Source organism: Fringilla coelebs, assembly GCF_963513975.1.
Source record: "Fringilla coelebs genome assembly, chromosome: 10".
NCBI classification, from domain to species: domain Eukaryota; kingdom Metazoa; phylum Chordata; class Aves; order Passeriformes; family Fringillidae; genus Fringilla; species Fringilla coelebs.
The window spans coordinates 22,431,946-22,455,205 of record NC_140036.1 but is presented as its reverse complement, the minus strand read 5'-3'; the positions used below and the strand labels follow the sequence as shown (position 1 = coordinate 22,455,205).

Here is a 23,260-nt window from a genome sequence, read left to right as displayed (position 1 = left end):
AGCTGCAGGATGCTGCTTGGCTTGGCAGCTCCCAGAGAGGTGGCATTTCCTGGAGCCATGCAGAGCCCCCATATCTGGGAGTCTCCTGGTGTAGGGATCAAAGCATGTTCTCATTCTGCTTCCCCTGGCCCGCTCTGAAGGTTGAGATTTTGGGAGTAATTCAGGGAGGTCTGGCTCTGACACAGTTGTACTACTGGGAATTTGGAGGGATTGGAATCACCTGGAAGGAATTAGCACATCCCCATGTAGTCTGAGCACTAAAGAATCCATAATTCCTTTTGGAAAAGCACAGCTCCAAAGGGGAAAAGCACCTTCTGTAATGCTTTTATTCCCTTTTGAAAACGGTCTGGTTTGTTCCAAGGGAACACATCAGCCATTCTGTTCTTAACAAACTGCCCTTTCTCTCAGGCTGCAGAAATAGCTGGGTGGAAGTGATGCAGCAGATTGCAGAGGGTTTCCATGGATGTGGTGTCTGTCTGAGGGAAAAAGAAAAGCAGAGCCCACCAGGGCAGCTGGGGAGCTCTTGGTGGCAGATTGGGATGGTTCCAGTCCCTCAGCTGGTCCCCTTCTCTCTGATTTCCCCCTTGGGAAAGGAGCACAGCACAGGCAGGATTCAGTTCCAGCCTGTTCAGCGTGTTGAGAGGCTTGAAGCAGAAAACAGAACCATCCAAGGTTCCTCTGGGCAGGAAAATTCCTAACATTTCATTAACATATTAACAAGATGTGGCTGAAAAAACAAAGAAATATGAGTACCAAATAGAAATCTGGAAATGTTTTCTTTCTTAGTTTCCCCTTTGTTTTTTTTCCAACTCCAAGTGAGTGTTGGTCACACCTCCCTCCTTAGAACATTCGAGATAAAATGAAGTACAAACAGCAACCCGGAAGAAATCCAGCCCTGTGATACACAAATTTCACACCAGTTAGTCAGGATCATATGCTCCAGAAAGCAGAATTAATTTGTTTTTTAAACCATGGATTAAGGAGTAATAATCAGATGGAGGAATGTGTTTATTTTAACACTTTGCATTGCAATGTCAGCTAAAAATAGAAGTGAGCAAGAAAGCAATCTGAAGGAGGCTGTAATTCCTGAAGAGCAGTGGCAGATCTGGTCAGTGCACCCAGTTTACCAAACTGGGAACGATTTTAGTGAAATGTTTGAGATGAGCTACAGCAGGTAGCAGACTGCATTCTGATGTAAATGACTTATTCAGGAGTAGGAGCAAAGCAGCTGCCATGCTCAGCTGCTGTACCTCCCATGAATAGAGCAGATGCTAGATGGTTTTCCTCTTTTGCTTTTCAAGAGCTAATGCCACTGGAACAAATGCTGGGAATTTATGTGGGTTTTTGGTGCTTAGTCCTGGCTTTGAATTCAACAGGAGATCTCTGAAGCTCCCAGGTGGAGCTGCAATGGGTGCACTTAGCCCCTCTAAATCAAGCACCCATTTAAGTGCTTCTCTGGATTGGAACCAAAGTTTGTGCAAGTTCTGCCCTTTAAGATGGAAGTGCTGAACTGTTTCATAGCAGCAGGGTAAACATTCCAAATGTGACCCTTTCTCCACGTGTCTTCCTTGTGGGGTACATTTAGTAGTGATCAAGAAACAGTTGCCTAACACGTCCTTGATGGAAGGGTTTACACACCTACACTGTGATTTAGGTTTACAAAACACTGGCACTTTAATTGGAGATTTAATGAAACATCTGAATTGGAAATTACATGTTAACACTGCTTTTTATTTTCTTGCATTTTTCTAGCTGCCTTAAGTTGGGATTTAATGCTCGCTCTGACATGCAGACTGACAGCTGGGTTTCTTTTTAGGTATGATCAAAGATTTTGTGTCTTCAAGAGACTTTGGTGCTCTAACTCATTTGGCTCTCATCAATGCAATCTACTTTAAAGGCAACTGGAAGTCACAGTTCAGGCCTGAAAATACCAGAACTTTTTCTTTCACTAAAGATGATGAAAGTGAAGTGCAAATTCCAATGATGTACCAACAGGGAGAGTTCTACTACGGTGAGTTAGACCTTCAGCAATTTAGAGCTACTAAATCTTCACTTAATGGGTTTGTTGCAGTAATATCCACTTGTATTGTTGTCTCTTCTTCCACCTAGAATTTTTAATGTGCTGTTTGCCCAAAGAAGGGTCTCAGAGTTTGTTTTTTTTTCCCCTAATGTGTGTATTATAACTGGTAGCAACATTTATAATGACTTGCTTGCTGCCATAGGATGGATTTCAGAATGTTTATCCCTTGGATTGAAGTTCTTTGCAATTCTTGAGCTAGTCCTGCTTATCACAAAAATATTTTTCTTGTGCTGTGCTAAACATTCAAATGAGTAATGTTTGTTCTTTACTGTTGGGCTGGTATAATAGAGGTTCTTTGAACAGCAGAACTAATGATCATTTTTAGTTGGAGCTTGAGCTCCAAGAGGGTTCTAAAATGTCTGGCAGCATTTTGCTCAAACTCATCACTGAAAAATCCTCTCTCCTGAATAAGATCTCTTCCCATTTCCCTGAGAGTCTCAGCTGCATTAAATTTTAGACTCTTCTCTGCATAACCACTGAAACTTATGTCCCAGAGCTGTGATTATCTACAAACTGTGTGATAGCTTGAGCTTGTATTCTTTAAGAAATTGAATGTAAGCCTCAAATTCTGTGATGAAGAAACCAATTTTATATAAAATTTTATATAGACTAAAGAGGGTCATTTTTAGTTCCAGTATCTAGTAAATACTAAAGACAGAAGAAAATAGTTCTAACAGGATTTTTGTTGTTTTCCTCCTCTAGGAGAGTTCAGCGATGGCTCCAATGAAGCAGGAGGGATCTACCAGGTCCTGGAAATCCCCTATGAGGGGGATGAGATCAGCATGATGATTGTCCTCTCCAGGCAGGAGGTTCCCCTGGCCACCCTGGAGCCACTGGTCAAGGCCTCCTTGATTAATGAATGGGCTAACTCTGTGAAGAAGCAAAAAGTGGAAGTGTACTTGCCGAGGTGAGAGCGTGCTCCCAGGTCATGGAAGGGGGAATTGCATCCCCACTGATGGAGGAGCAGAGCAGGGAACACCTGAACTGTCCTGCTCAAGCCTGAAGTGATGCAGCAGGGCCTGGGGATGCAGTGCAGGGTGAGGTTATCTCAGCAGTTGCATCTCTTTCAGGGAGAGGAGAGCTCTCCAGAAAGGCAAGTTCCCTCCTCAGGGGTACATCCACCCAGAATGATGCTCAGAGTAGTGCAGAGCTCATTATGGATAAGTTCCATTTAGACAGGAGACACAGAAATATTGGAAGTCTGAACTACCAAATGTTTCATTGAGGTGCTAATTAGGTTTCTATGTGCTGCTATTTTCAGAAGTTCTAGTGGTGTGTGTCTGCAAATACCAATGGTTGAGTGTTGAGGGGTAATTCCAGTCTATTTTATGGTGTTTTTTATTCCCAGCTGTAAGAAGTGCTACTTTTCCTCCTTAGAGCAGCAAGACATCAGTACCAGAAGGGCTGAAATTTGTGTCAGTTCATTTGCAGGCACAGGCTGTGTGCTCAGGGCAGATTTGCCCACATACAGCATTTGGATCTTTCCTGGAATCCTGCTCCTTCCACCTTCAGATATTTCTCATGCCTGTGCTCTGCCTGGCTTGGTAGCAGAGTTGTTTACTACTAAATGTCACTAATAATGTACAGCTGGATCACACTGTCCTTCAAGTGATTCATGATGATTTCATGGAATTGTTTATGTAACAACAGAGCCCATCTCTGAAAGTGATCACTTCCACTTCTTCTATTTTTGTGGCATTGTGCAGTGGGTACGTGGCTGCAGAAAAAATAAACTCAAGTGAATCCTCAAATCATTAAAACAGTTCTTTGATTTCAGGTAACTTGGAGATCTGAGCTTGTTGCATTTCACAGGTTCAGGCTCCCTGCAGTCCATCAGCTCCCTTTCCAAAGCAGAGACCAGGAGCTGGGCACAATAAACAAGGCCAGCCAGGATGAGGCTGAGATTGACTGGTGCTGTCAGCATGCCCTGATCCCAAATTGAGATGGAATCCACTCCTCTGTAGAGCTTAGAGGCAGAGTGCTGAGGGTCCAGCAGCGTTCTGGGGCTGTTTGTCAGTCCCCTTAGTAAGAGTTTCTCTCTGATTTTAAGCCCCAGTTCCTTTGAAGAAGCAGGAGGAGCAGCAAAGAGCTGCATTGCAGGTTTTATAGAGACTGAACCTGCTGCACTCTGTTCCTGGGATTTGTTTTTGTTTGTTTTCTCTTGGAGCTTCAGGTGCCAGAGGCCTCAGAAAGTCCACTAAGACACATGGGAGGGCATTTTTCTCTTAGGCTGCTTTTCCTGCAGGCCTGGGCAAACCTGGGTGTGAATGAGAAGAGAAATCTGAGGATTCCTCCATCCTTAAGCTTTCCTTCTGTACCTGGGACAGCAGCCTGTGCACCCAGTGCTGAAGTTGGGCATCTTCTCTCCTAGAATTTCTAGAGTGGGAGATCCACAGCAGATGATGGAGATCCTCCACTGATTATGGAGAATCCAGTTTCCATATTGAAGTATTTTGGGTATCTAAACACATGAATGGCATTGAAAACATAATTAATTATGTTTATGGCTTGGATTCAGTTTATATTGGTGATTTGGGGTTTTGTTTGTAGACACACCAGGTTCTCACATGAGAATTTGAGGCCTGGGGTTTGTGTGATCATAAAATGTCCTTATTTATTCTGCCTTCAGGCTGCTTGGTTCTTATCCAAGAACCCCAAAGAATGGGATAAACACCTGCAAATTCATCCTCTACAGAGGCAAACACATGGTAATCACCTTCAGTGTTTTCAGATTACAAAAGATAACTATCCTGAGCCTGGAATTCCATGAAGGAATTCTGCAGTATCCTTACAAAAAAAATCCAGAAATTAATTGCATGCTCCCAAGGTGTTGGATTCCATTAGGGATTCAGAGGTGATCTGCAGGATTTTGTCAATGCTCTAAATAAACACTTCATAAATATTTGATGCTGTGACTCAGAAAGGCATGTTATGAAATGTGGCCTCCAGGCTCTGTCCACTGAGAAATTGAAAGCAGCACTGGAATAAAATTAAATTTTTATATCTTGAGAGATGCTATCCAATTATAAAGTGAACATTTTTTAAACTTATACATTTGTAATGGGACTGAATGACTTGCCAAAGCAGAGTTAATCACAACTTTGCAATTTCTGTCTGCATTATCTGTGTGCAAATGAAATTGTGTATTATTCCTCTTAATGGCAAAGGAGAGATTTGTACAGAATGGTTAAATTATACTTCCTCATTTTCATTTCCAAATCATTGTTTCCAGCTTAACCCAGACTAAAATGATCAACATTTTAATCCACTTTTTGCATAGGAGTGAAACAGACCATGAATCTAATTTACAAAGCTGTCTCTCCAACATAAATTACTTGAAGAGCATGGGAGGAACTGGTACCTAATAGTGGTGCTACAGTTTGCAGATCCCCTGTTCATGATTGTTCCAGTGTGCCCAAATCTCTGTAACAATCTTCTTTCTTTTTTTTTTGTGCATTTAAAATAGCTTTAAAATCTTTAGCTGGTGCCAAAATGATAAGTGGTGTTAGCTGAAGCTTGTTTTCTTTAAAAGAAAAAACAGCAAGCACTAAAATCACTCCTCAAAACCCAGTATAAATCCAAACCAAAATGAAAAAAAAAAATCCTTGAGCTTTCTGATTTTACTTTTTAACATGCTGTCTCAAGTCCCCTTTTGATGAGGATGGGCCAGTGCTGGTTGTCCTTGAGACACAACCACAGAAGAGGCACAGAACTGCCCTGGAAAGCATTCCCACCCAACTCCTGCACATTCAGCCCTGGCAGGAAGGAACTTCACAGAGGAAAACCCACAACCTGCTTTGCTTCCCCTGCCCAGAGCAGCTGAATTGGTTGTTGGTTTTGGGTTTGGTTTTTTTGCCTGTTTTTGCTGTTGGTGGGGTTTTTTTGCTCTCTCTCTCTTGTTTGTTTTCAGAGTATTAAATCCTGGAAGCTGTTCCTAGCACCTGGGGACAGGCTGGCTGAAATTCCAGCCAGGATGCTGGAACTGATAGCAGCTGGCACTGGAGCCTGGGTGCCAACAGTGCCTCAGTCCCCAGGGCCTCTTCTCCAAATGATGCCTCAGGTTTTGGCTTTTCTATGTTTCAGGTTCTGTGCTGCTTTAGTGTGTGGGTCTGGGTTCACATCAGGGGATGCTGAGCTCTGTGCACAGAGCAGGGAGACAAAACAATTCCTGCTCCAGCTGGGCACCAAGGACAAATGATCCCAATCCCAGCCCAGGAGCACAAACCCCTGGGCTGGAGAGAGAAAAACAAGCAGGGTGGGACTGCAGGGGCTGAAGCTGGGATGGGACAATGAACTGCAAGGTGCAAATGGAGCAGAGCTGATCCCAGGGAGAGACCCCGGCAGCGCTCGGGGATTTTGGGGCCATTTTGGTTCATCTTGGGTGCAGCCCTGGCTGGGCTCTGGTGCTGCCCCAGGTGGATCCATGGAGGAGATCCTTTGGATAAATCCCTGCTTTATTCTGGGGCTCTGCCCAGCCCCTGCTCCAGGACAGCCTGCACAGGGCATCAGAAGCAGGAATGTTGATGTCAGGCACTGCAGCCGTTCCTCTGCCCCTCCTTCTGCAGGGTTCCATCCCTTAGAACCAATCTGAAAACAAGGAGTTGTGTTGTTTTGGCTCACTCAGAACCCTCAGGAATTTTTTAAGAGATGGCATTTGGGATGAATCACTCCAGGCTGCAGTTCCCTTCTCCTGGATGAGTAGACCCTGTACCTTCATCCTCCTTGGCTCTTGAGCACCTAAAAATCACAGACAATTCAGTATGACACCATAGAAGATGAACACATCTTTTTTTTCTTTCTTAAAAGGCTGTAAAATAGAAGAAGGGTGGCCTGATGTGGAATGTTAATGCTTAACTACAGAATGTCAGTGACATAAATGCATCATTTTATTCTAATGCTTGTGCAAGTTTTAAATTTCATTAAAATGTCCTGATTCTCTGCTAAAATCTCCAGAGACCTGCTGGTTTCTCTACCTCATCTTCTCTTCAGTGTCTGTTTCTCAGATTTCCCTTTGTGGTTTTTAAAGCTCTCAGTTGCTACTGTTCCATGATTTCTGATGCTGAAGTATTTAAATCAGTTTTTCAGAGTGTTTTTAGCATCAGGAGCACCTAAAACGTGGTGGGGGAAATAAAAAATGGCCATCTGGTTCCTGATATGCAGCAAACAGTGCAAATAACCAAGTGTCAGGGCTGCTATGGTGGAGCTCAGCATTCCCAGAGTCTGGGAAATGAGCTGGAGTGTCAGTTCTGTGCTCTGGGTTGTCAGCTTTGATTTTGAATATCATCCTCACTGTCTGTAAGGAGTGCACAGAACTCCACATCTGACTGAGGGGTAACTCCTGCTGAATGTTTATGTCGAATTGCAGAGCCTGAAATTAAATTTCAGACTGTGGGAGCTGCCCTGTTGCTTTTGAGAAAAGGCTGGTCCTGATGTCAGCTGAAATATTGGAAATCTCATTAATAATTGATCTGTAACTCTGCCTGCTTTTCAGAGCATGTGAGGAAAGAGGGGAGATCTCTTTGGAGTGGGGTTTTACCACAAGACAAAACTCCAAGAAGGGCAGTAATGAGGTTTGTTTTCCTAAAGGGATCATTTGATATTTGTACAGCTGATGTGGTATTTTGGGTCTGTTTTGTTGGTCACACAAAGCAGGAGCTCACCTCTGTAGATGCTGGGCAGCCCCTCACTCATCCAGCTGCTCAGGATTTGCCTTTCCAGAGCTTCCAGGCAGGGATGGAGCCTCCATCTCCAGTGGCTCTGCTGTCCTTCCCCCAGGCATTCCTTGCCATTACAGCCCATCTGTTTGTTCCCCTTTCCTCAGATCCATGCTCAGTCAGCCTTTCCAGGTTTATCTTTCCCTGAACCTCTCCCAGGGCTCTCCCTTGCTCAGTGTGCAGGAGCATCCTGTGCCACAGCTGCTTTCTGGGTCAGTTGCATCTCTGAGCAGATGGGTGTTTGTGTCTAATGGGCCAGAGACTTAAACCCACCTGATTTCCATTTCTGTCTTACTCTGTTTCTCTGCATGTGGAAAAAAATGGTTTTTTTTCTTATTTTTTACCTCAAAGTTTGCTTTCCATGCAGATTTTACTTGCTGCTTTCTTATCCTGATATTCCTTACAAATTTGACACTGCTGGCTCCTACCTAAATCATGTTGAAAGCTTGATGCATTTAATATTGGGGTGAAATAAAAACCACAAAGGGAAACAGACAGCTCTGAAACTTTTATAAAATGTATTTTAACAATCATTTGCATTCTCTGTAAAGGAGGTGCAGTTGGAAGTGGTTTTCAAAACATTTTAATGTAAATGTAATGTAGAAGGAAATATTTCTGAGTTTATTTTCTGTAGAACTCTCTAATGTGCAGAGATAGAATCTCTGGACTGGACTGTACTAACTTTAGCATTGGGAATCAAATCTCAATTCACCTTTTTTAGGGTTTTTACCAAAGTCTCTAAAGTAGTTGTGGACATGTTTTACGAGTGTGTTGTGAGGGTAAAAGTGGTTTTAGTTTTGGATCCTAAAGGTCAGGGAAATGTGATTGAATGAGCAACTTGTAGACTTGTTACCACAATAACTGCTGCAGGATCTGCCAGAACACCATGAGAAGCTTCTTCAGTACTTGAAGTTTTGTTGGTCTCTTCTGATTCTTTGGAGGGCTTTCAAGGCAATAAAACCACAAGAATCAGTTCCTGTGTTTTTATTCCATGCCTGCCCTGGAGTTGGTCTGGACAAGTGCATGAACACTGCTGATGCCACCAGTGATTTATCAATGCTGAGCTCTCTCCAGATCCTATTTTAAGTCCTAAAATTCTTCTCTGAATAATGATAATTCTGGATGATATCCATTCCACCCCAGATTTTTGGCTTCTGGTGGCATTTCTAAGTTCATTATGAAAGTAGATTATGTACTGGATTTTTTTCAGGTTTGTGTAAGTGAGGAAGATCCACTTGACTCTAATCCAGTTCTGTTGGATGCCCAGATGATTCTTTTTCAAGCTGCCAAGGCTGGTGCATGCCAAGGTTGGACATCTCAGCTCTCCATCAGCTGTGCCCTGCCTACAGCTCTGGGCCAGGCTTTCACTAGGAAAGAACATGTTGTTCTTCCATGGAGCTGGGGAGCCCACTCCCAAAGAAGGAGATTGCCCAGAAGCACATTTATTTGGTTCTAGCACTTCTGTGCCCCATCACCAAGGACTGAGCTGTGGCTGGGTCTGACTCAGTGGCTGCAGAAACCAGAACAAACCAGAGCAGCCTCCTACAGACCGTGCTGAGTGTTGGACAGCTCCAGCCAGCTCCTTGGAAATCACAAATAATTCATTGCTCATTCTCCAGAGCCCCCAGAGCTCACCCCTCCCAAGGATTACAGTCACTCTCCCCTGTCAGCCTGGACACATCTGTATTTTCTGCTTGGGGCTGCCATTACTAATATTTTTCTGCCATATTTCTGTTTCTCCAGCTGTCCAGTCTCAGTCTGGCCATGCATAAAGGTCTTTTTTTTTTTTGTGTTCTACTGACACCAAGCATAGCTTTTACAATGTTTGAAAATCACCTTGTAAATGGAACAAGCTTCTGCTTGTTTTCCACTCTCCTGGGTTGCCAGAATGTTGCCCTCAGGACAGATGTCAGTTTGTCCTTCCAGCACGCTAACCCAGCCTGGAACAGGGCTTTTGCCAGGTTACACTCAGTGCATTTACACTAACAACTATTTGTTTTCCCTGCTCTTTACTCACAATCAAAACCCAATTACAATTGTGCCACCACACTAATTAGAAGCTGAATCAGCAATGCTTCATATTCATATTCATAGCTGGTCTTTCTTATATTATCACAGTAAAAATGGAGTATGTATCTTACTCCTCCTTTGCCAGCAGCTCTCTGGGAAGTTCTGCTGTCCTTTGCCTCATTTGATATTCTGTTCTGGTATCTGCACAATTAAATTCAGGTTTTAGAGAAAACCTCTTGTGTAAAAAGTAAGCATTTCCATTAGCTGCTGCATAATTTTGCTCTGCAGTTTTATGGGCAGGGGGCTGCACATACCATTAGCATGTTTTTGATTGCTTCTGTATTAGGAAAAATCCAGCTGTGAGTAAACTCATTTGTTTAGAAGCATTTTTTGGAAGGTGTCACTAGCACTGGATCTCCTACTTTGCATTATTTATCGTGGTGTTTTCACCTAGAAAATTTAATCTTCTAATAACAGTAAGTAGTGCTTACATCTGGTTTTTGTAATGTTCTCTTCCATTCTCCAGGTTCACAGTAGAACAGGAAATTGATCTGAAGGATGTCTGGAGAGGTCTGGGAATTACAGAGCTGTTCAGCAGCGGTGCTGACCTCACTGCCATGTCTGGTAAGAACTTCTTGTCTTGTCTCTCAAGGTGGATGAGGAAATACATTTTTCACCTGGGAAGGTTCACTCTGTTTCAGAACTGGGTCTCATTAGAGATGGGGACAAAGTGTGATCCTCTGCAAGAGGCAGATGCAGATTGGAGCAGTGCATGGCTGCAGTGCCTGGGTGCCAGGTGGGATTCACACCCCAGGGGGGTCACTCTGTGTCTCCAGTGCTCTTTGTTCCCAGCACGAGGAGCATCCAGCTGTTGCACAATCAATTCCTCTCCCCAGATACCTGGAAGCAGCACGGGAAGGAAGAGTTTGGAGATAAAAGCAATTTAGCCACAAATGCCACCTGCATTCAACAGAAATTGAAATATCCAATACCTTTAAAAATCCACGTGGAAGTGTGATATTTATGCTTTTAATACCTCCTAAAGCTGTTTGTGGAGTCACAGCATGGTTTGGGTTGGAAGAAACCTTAAAGAACATCTCATTCCACCCTCTGCCATGGGCAGGGACACCTCCCACTGTCCCAGGCTGCTCCAAGCCCTGTCCAGCCTGGCCTGGGGCAGCTGCTCAGTTTGAAGTGGCACCTGTGTGATTTTGGGGTTTTTTAGCTCCATGTGTTGCTCCCCAGCCATCCAGCAGGTCCTTGGCTGGTGGGACATCCTGTTCCCCACTGTCTGACCCTGGGACAGTCACAGCTGTGTGCCTTAGCCCAAGCACTGCTCATAGAGCAAACCTTCCTCCCTCATTCACAGAGCAGTGTTGGGGATGTTCACAGCCTTTCATTCTTGCTAAGTTTGAAACATTCTTTATAGTCTATCGTGTAGCTTATTCCACTGGTTTGCCACCTTCACTTTTCCAGTGAAACTGGGGAAAAACTGGCTTTAGCTAATATGAAAAGAGTTGAAATAAATGAAAAACCCCTTTTTCAAAGAAATAGCATTTTTCTGAAGAAAAACACCTTCAATTTCTCTGCCAGCTCAAAGAAAAGTCTGCTTTCCTCTAAAATCTTGTCTATTTATAGGAAATTATTTACTTGAGAAAAAGCTCCAAGGAGAATGGAAAATGCACAGGGAGCCACAAAGGCAGCTCCTGGCTTTTATTTAGTTCCATGTAAAATTCACTTATATATCAGGGACATCTACTTATCAAGAGGTTGGCAGAAAGAACCACGTGCTTGTGTCTTAATCCATGTGACTAATGATTTATTTAAAGCTTTGTATTTCTGACAATTGTACTGTACAAAATAAACACCACGTTCTGCCTGGCTGAATTAATTCCTCTGCCATTTAAAGATTTATTTGTTATTTAAGTATAGAGAAAATTCATGAGTTTTACTGTAGCTTTCCTGCTTTTTACTGAAAATAGGTTGTTCCACCTGGGCATGAAAAGGTTATTTGTAAATGAAGAATGAAAAAATGGTTTTGAAGTAATGTCCTTAATGAAAATCCCACAGTTGATGCTGTCTAAATGAAGTTTTAAGTAGTTAAAATGCAGAATACTTTCATTTTTTCTAATTTTCATAATTTAAAATATAGATGGAGGAAGGGGAAATAAATCATGAAGACAAATTGTTTAAAGCTGACTTTTACAGACACCTGAATGGGACATCAGGAAATGGAAGTTGGAAGTTTATGTGCATCTCAGGGTCACCCCTGGAAAATCTGGCACTTCATGAGGTCTTAAATGCAGATATTTCAACAGAATCTTTAATTGGACACTTAATTTAGGAAGATATAAATCAAATTTAATCTAAAGAGACTTTTGAGAAATTTGGTTGCATTCACAGATCCTCTCCTCCTGCTGTCCTGTTGCTCTGGCATTGCTGCCAGGGAAAGTCTCCTGCAATTTCAGCAGCAACCCAAATCCTGTCATCAGCTGCAGGCAGATTGGTGAGCTCAGCAAAATTCTCTGTGGCTTTAGTGGATATAAACCACATTGCAGGATTATTTTTCAATATTCAGAATTATTTTGCTGTTTCCCTTCAATCTGCCAAATGGACCCAGAAGGAGCAGCTCTGCCCTCTGGGATGTCTGGGCTCTGAGCAGCCAAAGGGAGAGTGTTAGTGAGGTGCACTTTGCAAATGTTACTCCCTGGCAGAAATTAGGTTCTTTGACAATTGCCACAGGTGAGTAGGAGGACATTCCTGTTGGGCTGTCAGCTCTCCTGCATTCTGACTCTCACTTTCAGAAAAGACTTTGACAGTATTTACTTGCATCTGATTCCATCATGTGTCCAAAATAATCTTGAAACAACCTCTGCTATTTGAGATGTTACCATTGTGACTTTATCACATCACATAAATTTGCTGCTTGAGTGTTTTAACACCACTGAAGACTTAGCACTGAACTAATTTCAATGCTAAAACTCCCCTTCTCCTTCAAATGGTTATAATATTTCTGGCTGTTTTATAGAGCCTTAAAAGCAGCTGCTTTTAATGCAAGGTGACCTGGGTGAGCAATGAAGGGATCTCAGTGACTTCCTTCACAATAAGAAGTAGTTAGAAGAGCATCAGTCCAGTAAATAACTCTTGGAAGTCTTGACTGACATCCATATAATTTTTCTGGGACAGCCTAAGCAAGAAGAGCCAATAAACCCACATGGTATTTTTTAAAAATGAGATTTGCAGAGCAGCCAGTTGGCAGCTGAGTGGGAGTTTGCAGACATATGGAGATAGTGACAAATGAAGTGTGGTGCCAGCAGAGTCGTGCTCATTAGGGGGCAGCTCCAGCTCCCTCCCACTCCCCAGGGGTCAGCCTTCCTGCACAAAGCTGAAACTTTGCCACCAAATCCCCAAGGGACTTCCCTGGGGAGGGAACCAAGTCAGGGAATCCACATTTTCTTACGGAAATCCACATTCAGAGAGGCTCCTGGAGAGAAATGAAGTGATGGGAGATGCTCATTGGAGCCCCACCTTGTTGCCTGTGAAAGCCTTAAGGGAAAGTGGATAATGCTGAGGAGAGGGGAGCATTGCAGCCAGGGATGGGACAGTCCCAACCTGGAGCAAAGGAAAGGCTGCCTGAGCTCTCAGGGACAACATTAAGCTTTCACAGGAAAATAGATTCATTCACTGCAGGGAGAGATGAATGAGAAGGATGTGATAGCAGCAATAGAGAGAGAAGAATCTAGAGAAGGTAATTTGGGATGTGGAATTGCTCTTTTCATCATCCAAGGACAAAGATATCCAATGAAGTGAAAGGCAACAAATGGAAAACAAATAGAAAGTGCTTCTCTCATGGAAAACTTAACCACAGGGGTCTTTGCTGGGTGTTCTTTGAGATTGGCAGAGCAAAAAAATGGAAATGGCTCCAGAGCAATCAGAACTCTCTGTACTGCACTGAATAAAGGCACTCTGTGGAGAGGAACTTGGGTTAGGCTACAAGGCACATGCTGGTGAGAGGATATTTTTCTCTTGTAAGTCGTGCTGCAGTTTTCATTTACAGGGCTTTTTGTACCTTCTTGTGAAGCAACAATTCCATAGCTGGTGCAGTGGGCTGTGCACACTGGGTGTACTGGTCTCATCTGCAGTGACACTTTTTGTGTTGCTGTCAACTTAAAATGTCGGTTTTAATGCTCAGATCCTGAAAGCTCTCACAAGTAGCAACCTTTTATACCTGATGGCAAATGGTAGCAGTGTTTGTGCTCTCAGAATTTGGGGCTCTGAGCCCACCAGGTGGAGAGCAATCTTCTGAGGTGCTATTGCTCATCAGGAGTACACCTTGGAGTTCCATAAGCACTACCAAAACACCACCAAGCTATGCAAAATAAAGCACTGGGAGCAAAAAATGTGGAATATTTCTGTGAGTGTTACAGGGCACAGGATCAGGCTTCAGTGCTGCAGTAATAAAGAAGTGATTAAAATACATGATTAGGCTAAGTGGGTGTTTCTCCACTTATTATGTTTTATTGAACATAAAAATGTATTTGGATTTAAGATTTTTGCTTAATGTTAAAGACAAGTGGGTGCTGCATGTGCCATGTTTTAAAGGAACAGGGTGGAAATTCAATCCCAGCTCTCAGGGCAGCCTTGCTGAAGTCTAGACCTGGTATCAGTTTTAGCAGCCTTGTCTATGTTTTACTGCACACAGTCCCTGGGGGGATGATTTGGGGCTTTTGTTGGTGTGATTGAAGTGCAGCAGCTGAACTGGGAGCTTTAATTCAGTGCTGAGTGTACAGAGCAGCAAATGAGCTCTGCTGGGGAAAGACTTTTCCAGCTGCTGCTCCTCCTGCCTTTGGCTTGCTTTGGTGTTACTGCTGCTGAGTATTCCAATAGAGCTGATCCTTCAGCATCCCCCAAAAACCTGTGAGACATTCAGCAGGAGCAGGCTGGGACTGAAATTAAAATACTGACAGAGAAGGATGGAACAGAAACAGGATTGGAAAAAAAAAAAACCTAGCTCTGTGGTGGTTCTGGCAATAAATATTTCTCTTCAGCTTCTTGTAAATATATAATAGAAGATGAATGAAAAGACCTCATTTTCCTGGAGGAAGCCTGTGTTGTATCTAGTGCAGAAATGAATTTTTTTATGTCTAGTATTGTTGTATTGCAGTAAATTCTTACATGGTATTTGCCTATAATGTCATAATCTTTTTTCCCACTAATTGTACTTAAAATATTGTGTCTAAGGGCTGTTTTTACCCTCTCTCTATAAACTGTGCTGGGCTCTGGGCAGTCCTGAGCTATTTTAATATCCCTGGTGTAGGAGAGCACTACAAATCTGAGTGAGGTAAATGGTGCTGTTAAAAGGCATTGGCAGAAGGTGTTTTAATGCAAGAAAGCTTTTCTCCTTCCCTGCCTGCTGTAGAAGGTGGATAATAGTGTTGGGGTTTTGGCAGTGTTTGGGGTGGGTTCTTTAAATGCTTCAATCCTATTGTTGAGCCACTTGAAATGTGTTCCCCTTTCCTCTGCAGATAACAAGGAACTTTACCTGGCAAAGGCATTTCACAAGGCATTTCTAGAAGTTAATGAGGAAGGATCAGAAGCTGCTGCTGCCTCAGGTACCTGACTGAAAAGCAGAATTAAATCAAATGTCTGGGTATTCTGTGCTAATTAATTTTTTACAACTGATTTGCTGTACAGGCAGGAAAGCTAAATAGCAGCATGGAGACACAGCATAGCAAGTGTGCTGCTTGCAGAGGAGAATTCTGCAAATCAGAAGTGTTGGCATTTTTATAACATGTTTTACCAAGAGTTTGGAGCATCCTGTGAAAAACCTCTTCTCTATTTTCTGATTGTCAGGAGAGTACAGACTGCAATTTATGTTTCCTTCATGGAACTTGAGCATTCATCATTTTTCATCTGCTAATTGAGATGGTCAGAGGCATTTGATCCAGGAGAGTTAGAAGGAGATGAGGGTGGTTGTGGCAGCTGCATTTTAATAAGCTCATGTCCAGAAAAACAAGGTGGGAAGTTCTGAATGCACAGCACTGTCAGTGCTGGGGCTGGTGCTTGCTTTACAGATTGTCACATGAAAATAAGTTACATTTGTTGCCCATATGTATCATTAGGTGATTTCTAATTGCCTCTACTGTGCCAGTCTTTGAGGAAAGGAAGAATTGCTGGCCAGGTCTGGGTTGAATTGTGCCCAACTGCCTCTATGGCCATGCTCCAGTCTTTATGAACAGTGGAGTGAAAATTTAGAAGTAAAGGAAACACTAGGAATTAGAAATAACATCCTGGAGAAATCCATGCACCTCCAAATAAAAATAACAAACTGCCTGTTTCACAATTAATTTTACCTTCAGCTCTGCAATATTTAAGAACACCAGCCAAAAGCTGCAGGATCAGCCCATTGAATTTTTGCATATTCCCTGGTTATGGAGGGTTCCCTTTGCCTCTCCAGTGTGTAAAACAGGTCAGCAGAGCTGGTTAATGCAGTGCACTCCCCTCTGTGAGTGAGCAGGGCTCACAACTCCTCTGAAGGTTCTGCATCTCAAAATTTATATGCTGCTCCCTCAGCCTGGGAAATTGCAGCACTCTGCATTGTTAATCATTCTTAAAGCCAGAATAGGCAATTACTCTGCAGGTCTCTTTCCTTTTCAGGGAATATTTTTCCTGCTGTTTTTGGTGTTGAGTTGGGACCTCAGGGGCTGCACAGAGGTGAAGAGCAGGAGAAGGGGCAGAGCTGTTTGACGAGTTGCCTGTGTTCTGTTTCCTCTAGGAATGATTGCCATCAGCAGAATGGCAGTGCTCTATCCCCAGGTTATAGTGGACCATCCCTTCTTCTTTTTGGTCAGAAATAGAAGAACAGGTGAGATTATTGCAGACTTCTCTGAGCTTTTCACTGCACGTCCCCAAGCAGTCAAAGGAAAATTGCATGTTTTGACCAATGGACTGGGCTTGTATTATGCATTTCCTTATCCTGTTTTAAAATACACCATATTGAAAGACTCACCTTTTCCATGGCCCTGAATCATTCTCCAGATAAAACACCAACATCTTAACATAACCCTGAAAAACACTCACAGGAAAGAAAAATTCACCATTTCTGTTGTGAGAACAGAGTTACTGCCCTGAGTATCCATAATCCTTGCACTCCCTGAGAGCTTGGCTGCAGTCAGCCCGGTGAAATATGTTCCCAGTCCCAAATGATTTGCATAATGGAGGGACATTACAGCTGGGAATCATTCTGTTGTGCTCTCCAAGCGCTCTGTGGCAGGTGAGGGATGAGAGCAGCACTCACCAGCAAAAGGGGCAAGGATTAAGTAATTCCTGAGTCTGGTATTTGTAATTTGCTGTAATGATGTGGATGTGACTGGGTGATAAAACATTGCTGTGCGCCCACAGGGTTTTTATGGGTCTGCTTAGGGGACTTCATTCCCACAAACTCCATCCCTACCAACTCTTAGGGTTTTTTAACCATAATAAAATTAAATATTATTACTGTTGTAGACACATTAGACAAAAAATATATCTGGAGAAGGGTATCTGGCCTTTATTGCTAGTCAACATCCAAAAATCTCCCCAAAAAGAAACGTTCAAATCAGGACAGAAGAGAACTTGGTCACTTTGGGACAGTTCTTAAAATTGCAGAACCCTTGCTGCAGGTAGAAAGAGGAGCTGCCAACAACTGTAGCTAGAGCCTCGAAGCTTGTTACTAATCCAGAAATCTGGGGTTGGAAACCTTTTGAAAAAGTCCTGTTGGTTTTCCTTCCTCTCCAGACAAGCCCAGGTGCTCAGGTTTGGTTGCTCCCTTCAAACAGGGCTCCTGAGCCATTTCCTGTACCACAGACGTTTGTTCCTACAACAATCACACAGCACAGCTCTAGAGGTCATTGTTGGTGTTCATTACCTTAAATCCTCAGCTCCTCCTGCTTCTCTCACCTTCCCCTCCCTCCCTCCTTCCCCACTTTCTCCACAGGTACCGTGTTATTCATGGGAAGGGTAATGCACCCCGAGGCAATGAATTCCAGCGGCCACGACTTTGAAAAGCTTTAACTGCCACCAGCTACCAAAAGGAGGAGATAAGCACATAAAGTTTGAAGTTAATATATTTAAGGTTTGCTGTGTTTTCCCCCAAGACACTGTTTCAAAACGCTTTTGGATCTAACTGTGTGCAAGTCAGTTCCCAGAGGAAAGCTTACAGTATTAAAGTAATGGTTCTGTTTCTGTCATTGTGATTGCCGTGTCCTTAAAATAAAGTTGTGTACATGTCTACAATTGTTTCTCGTTCTAGTGAGTTGTAAAGCAGAAAACTGCAAGCCCATTATTTGTAATTTTTTTACAGTCCAAAGACTGACTTGATCAATGAGCCAGGAGCAGAATGTGTGCAGCTCTGAATAATGCAAATGGCAAAGCTCGGTGGGCATTGCTCGAGCTGAAGAAGCACACGTGGACACTGTGATCTCCCCTGTCCCTGGCAGAGCAGGGCCACCACGCTGCCCTGCTCCAGCAGACACAATGGATTTGATTCTTGCCTGTGGTAGACTTTGTGTGAACTGTCCCACGTGATTCTCAAGTGCTGCTTTCTGGATGCTCCTGCATGTGACTGCCACCGCCCCCTGAGTGTTGATAAATGAAATGATGCCAATAAAACCCGATCGCATGAATACCTGAGACCTGTCAGTGTAGAAAGCTCTGTGTGTGACTGAAGTAAAGGAGTTCACTAGTAATGCCATTGGTGTGGACATATTTTTTCTCCCCCCACAGCAGTTCTACTCTTCAATATCCCATTTCAGGGCTCCAGAATGTTCTTTCTCAAAAGAAACCCAACTTAAAGTGTCTAAAAATGTTGAGTTTGTAAATAAATATCTAAGGAACAGCATCATCCTTTTCATTTCCTAACTTTTCCTTGAGAACAGACTGACAGGGAGGAGAATGACACCTAGCACAAGGAAATATTAGCAGGGGAATTAGTTGCTGTTTCCATTTGGAAGAGGAGGAGCAGTACCCACTGTCAGCAGAGAGACATGTAATTATTTCTTCTCTCATTGTGCAAAATACAAAAAGAACAGAGGTTATTAAGAAGGTGAGAGAGAATAGGAGAAAAGGAGGGAGGAGCTCCTTTGAAACAGATCATAAATACAAACCTGGGTTTTTCTCAGTCAATAGGAGTTTTCTCTTTGGAATTCTATGGGAACAAATGCATTTTGGCTGAAGTGCAGTTATAGGCTTCCCTGGCAATCACTCACTTCAGAACACTAGAGATGCTGCTCCCAAAGTTATTAATGCAAGGAGAACTTCCAAAATCTGACACATTGTTCACTCTTTCTGCTGCTGGTGCAGCTCCTGCAGGTCAGAGCAGGATGTGAGGGATGTTCTCTGTGCAGGCTGGGAATGCTCCCTTGCAAAAAAGGGCTTTTGAACACATTTCCAGCCCTGCCCCTGAATTGTGTCACAAATGGGGTTCCAAGTGTGTTTCTGATGCTGATGACCTTGCTGTATTATAGTCTGGACTTGGTGAGGCAGCTTTTGTATTCAAATTTAGATGAAAATGGTAATTTAGGCTTTGTGTAGCTAAAAGTGCTGTGCTGGGGAGGGAAAGGGGAGTGCTGCTCAGAAGGAGCAGGGGCTGATTTTACCAAGAACTGCCTCACTTACTGCAGGTAAAATGAGCTTTGGTGTGGGTTACTCAAGGGCTGGTTCTTCACATTTCAATAACCCTGTGGACATCCCCTCGTGTCTGTGAAAGGCACCATATGCTGAGGATCCCCTGTGGGTTATCTTAGGGGAAACTGGGTTTTAAGCTTTTGAACATTTTTAACATTTTTTCCAGGCTATTTTTGTGGTGTTCACTCTGACTGAGAAAGACATGAGAAACCTTCAGTTGTGTTTATTTTCAGTCCATCAAAAGTTCTTCCTGACCAGTTTTGCCTTTTCTCTGTATCAGTTCCTTACAACATTTATATGTACCTTACCAAGGGAAGGGCTGAAAACAGATTTGAGCTAAAGCTTTGAATTTTGGAAGGACAGCTGCCAGGCAGAAGGGTTTATAGAGGGTATCAGGCAAATGCACTGAATGCCCCTGCAGCTGGATTGAGCAAAACTACAATGGAGTGATGCAGAATCACAAATTCCAAGTCAAATTCCCAGGATTGCCTGAGTGGGAACAGAAACACAAACACTTGTGATCTCACTTGCTGCTCTCCCAGGCCTTACAGATGCAAAATAACCTTTTACTGTTTCTTGAAAATTGAGAATTGCCTGGTTTGCAACACCATGAATTGATTTATTTCCGGAGTTTTCAGTAGCAATAATATTACAAGTATTTTTGCCAGTTCATAGGTACGTGGATGCTGTTCCATGATGGTTTTGACTCCAGATTTTGTACAATGTTCCTTTCAAAGATGCCACTGCTCTTTCACCACCAAGCTGGCAAAATCATTTTGTCTTTTTTTGGCAGGGGCAATTTGTCAGTTGTAGCTCATCTAAGAGCTTAGGTGTGGAGCCTTCAGTTGAAAGCTGGTTTGTGTTGGAGGCTCTGTCAGAAAACAAATCCCTGACACTTGTGGAATTGTGCTGATGAGGTGACCCAGGTGTGACAGTGCTGAGGTCCTGCTGGCTGCAGCTGGAATTGAGTTGCCTGGTGGGATCCTCTTCTCTTCCTTGCACAGTTCTGGAGCCCAGGTGGGAATGCTTTCCAGAGCTGCTCTTGGAAAGGTTTTCCCCAAGAATCCCTTCAGCAGAGGTGCTACTACTGAAAATTTATTTATTTGGCTGCTGGGAACTCAGTTGTGCACGACCTTGAGCACCTGAGGGTTTTTGTAGAGTCTGTACTCAACCAAGATTTGTCACGTTGTGTGAGTTACAATGGGTTTGTTGCTGTTCCAAGCACCAATTTTCACTCTCCTTCCACAAGCCCTGATAGTGGCAGAGAGAACTTCTGTATCAGTGTGGGAATCAAGGACATGAGGTTCCTCAGAGAAATAAGATCTTGGTGTTGCACCAGAGACAAACCCAAACTCAGTCAAGGCTCTTATTGGCCAATTTTTATTTGTCAGTGGTGGACAAAAGAAGAAACCACAAGATGTCACTCTATCCTAAGGAGCTGAGAAGGACTTTCCTTTTGACAGGGATCCTGTGGGAGTGTTGCAAAGCTGGATGTCCTGAACAGAGCTCGGGCACAGGTGGATCTCAGCACAGTTAATGAGAGATGCTGAGTTTGGAGCAGCATTAGCCCCGGTTCCTGGGATTAATAATCACAGAGGGGAAAAACAAACCCCCAGATACCTGCTTTGTGTTGCAATCCTCACTCTGAGCTTGGTGAGGGATTGCTGGAGGGAGTTCATTGCTCCCAGGGCAAGTTTTGTCCTGGATGATGCCTCGTGTGCTTGGGGTGAAATGGCAAGAATGGGTTGTTCTTCAACCTGTCCCCATGGACAGCCCCAGAGCTGTGCTGGGGCTATTTCAGAGAGCCACTGCTGCAACAGGACCCAGAATTTCTTCTCTACAAGAGATAAATAACTGGAATTGACTCATAAATAACTGGGATTGACTCATTGATGCCTTGTTCTCTTCTAGTTGTCTCCTAAATTCCCCCCCTTCCCTTGCAGAGCCTCTGGAATTGCTGCCCAAGCAGATTCCCTGGCACAGTGAGGTCCCACCACTTCTCCCTGCCTGGGCAGGAGGCAATACTGTCCCTAAAATAACAAATGGTGTTTACCAGCTCATTCTCGAGTTGTTCCTGTCCCTTTCAGTGGGCAGTGCTTGCCTGTGGTGGAGAACAGGAATGCACGGATGAGAGGGAGATGGACAGGGCAGGCAGGAGGAGAGCAGAGCCTTGCAGCAAGGAGCTGCCTTCCCTGGGGAGCTGCTCTGCACCCCCTGGCACAGCTGGGGAGGGGCTCTGGGTTGATTCAGCTGGGAAAACTCTGGATTTCCCGAGGGTTTGGATCAGGCTGCTGCGGGTTCAGGGCTCCAGACAGAGGCAAAGCTCTGGCTGCTCGCTGGGATCTCTGCTCCAGCAGCTTCTGGGGCGTCCAGCTGGGCAGGCTGGGGGCTGTGCAAGGAATTCCACATGAGAAACCACCCTCAATGCACATGGGGATGCTTTGGAACTCATTAACACTCTGTGGCTGCGGCCCCCTCCACAAGGGCTTCCCAAATGACATTCCTTTCACACAGCCCTGCCTTCCACCAGCATCCACAGGAAGATGTTGCTCATTTTCCAGCACTAATTAGGAGCCCAAGTCAGGGGCCAGTTGCTGTGGGCATGAGGCAAGCTGCATGGAGAGCTGGGCAGGAGTGAGGGATGGCAGTGCAGCACAGAGCAGCAGTGGGGCTGTGAGGGATGCCAGCCTCAGTCACTGAGTCATGGAGAAAGGTGGGACAGATAAATGTGTGAGCCCAGATACAGATCTTGATTGTAAAATTCTGGGTCTGCTCAGAGCTGGCTGAGGGAAGCATTGGAATTGTCCCTGCAGCTCAGGAATCGAGCCCATTTTCTGGGTTTTTATCTTTTCAGGCACACAATCACAATGGGAATGATGGCTCAGATATGAGCCAGGCTTTGCTGGTAACAAGGTGTTTTACTGGCTCTCATAAACACACACCCTCCCTGGGGAAGAGTGATCTTTCTGGACAAACTGAGGGGAAATTCCTACAGAAAAAACTATTCTGTGTTTGTGTAGAAATGCTTTTAGGTAAGGAAGGGAAAAGATACAGAGGAAATCTGGGTTGTGTCTAAATCATGCTTTTAATGTTCTCATGAAGGGATTGGAATTGCCTGTGGAAAAAGATGAGCTTCAACCTTTCCTTCAAGTATTCCAACGCTACCAGAAGAGTTTGGAGCCAGTCACAGTTCTTCACTCTATTTACTCTTTGTTAAAAGTCACATTTGGAGCCAAAACTGAAATCCTTGCAGGTGGTAACTGGGTGACATTTTTGCCTGAAGAGAGTGAACGAAATATGTTAAAATTTGATAAGAAATTAAAGACATCAAAAAGATTGCCCTGAGACCTGTAAGGATCATGCCCTGGGCAATGCCAAATCTCACTGGTCACCAGCAGTGTGGCACAAAAATTATTATTATTATTTGGGGCTTTTGTCACTGTACTTTGTAAATGCATGTTTCTGAAGGCAACAGCCACAAAGTCAGCAAAGCTTAACACAGGAATAATAATATTTATTATCACAAGACAAATACTGGTCTCAGCATTCCTGCTCTCTGCTGGGGACTGCTCTCCTTGGGTCAGGCTGGGATCAGCAGTGGGCAGAGCCAGGCTGTCATTTCCAGGAGCAGGACTGTGTAAAGCTCTCCTGCCAGCTCCAAACCAGGGATGTGTCTTCATCAGCTGAGCTGCTTTTGGCAGGACACCTGGAACGAGCTCAGCCTCAAGGTCTGCTCCAACCCAAACCATTCTGGGATTCTGTGATTCTATTAAAGCCCTCAGCAAAATGCAGA

At 43.9% G+C, this 23,260-nt stretch overlaps 1 protein-coding gene across 1 annotated transcript in view; it reads left to right on the top strand.

Annotated features, from left to right (window-relative positions):
* Positions 1-18,438, top strand: part of SERPINI1 (serpin family I member 1) — a 45,089-nt gene extending 26,651 nt beyond the window's left edge. Inside the window, exons 4-9 of the mRNA XM_084212238.1 lie at positions 1,817-2,011; positions 2,783-2,987; positions 10,331-10,428; positions 15,330-15,416; positions 16,580-16,669; positions 17,780-18,438. Of these exons, the coding sequence (XP_084068364.1) occupies positions 1,817-2,011; positions 2,783-2,987; positions 10,331-10,428; positions 15,330-15,416; positions 16,580-16,669; positions 17,780-17,856 (752 nt within the window). The 3' untranslated portion in view covers positions 17,857-18,438. The remainder of the gene's footprint in view (positions 1-1,816; positions 2,012-2,782; positions 2,988-10,330; positions 10,429-15,329; positions 15,417-16,579; positions 16,670-17,779) is intronic.
* Positions 18,439-23,260: the final 4,822 nt, after the last annotated feature.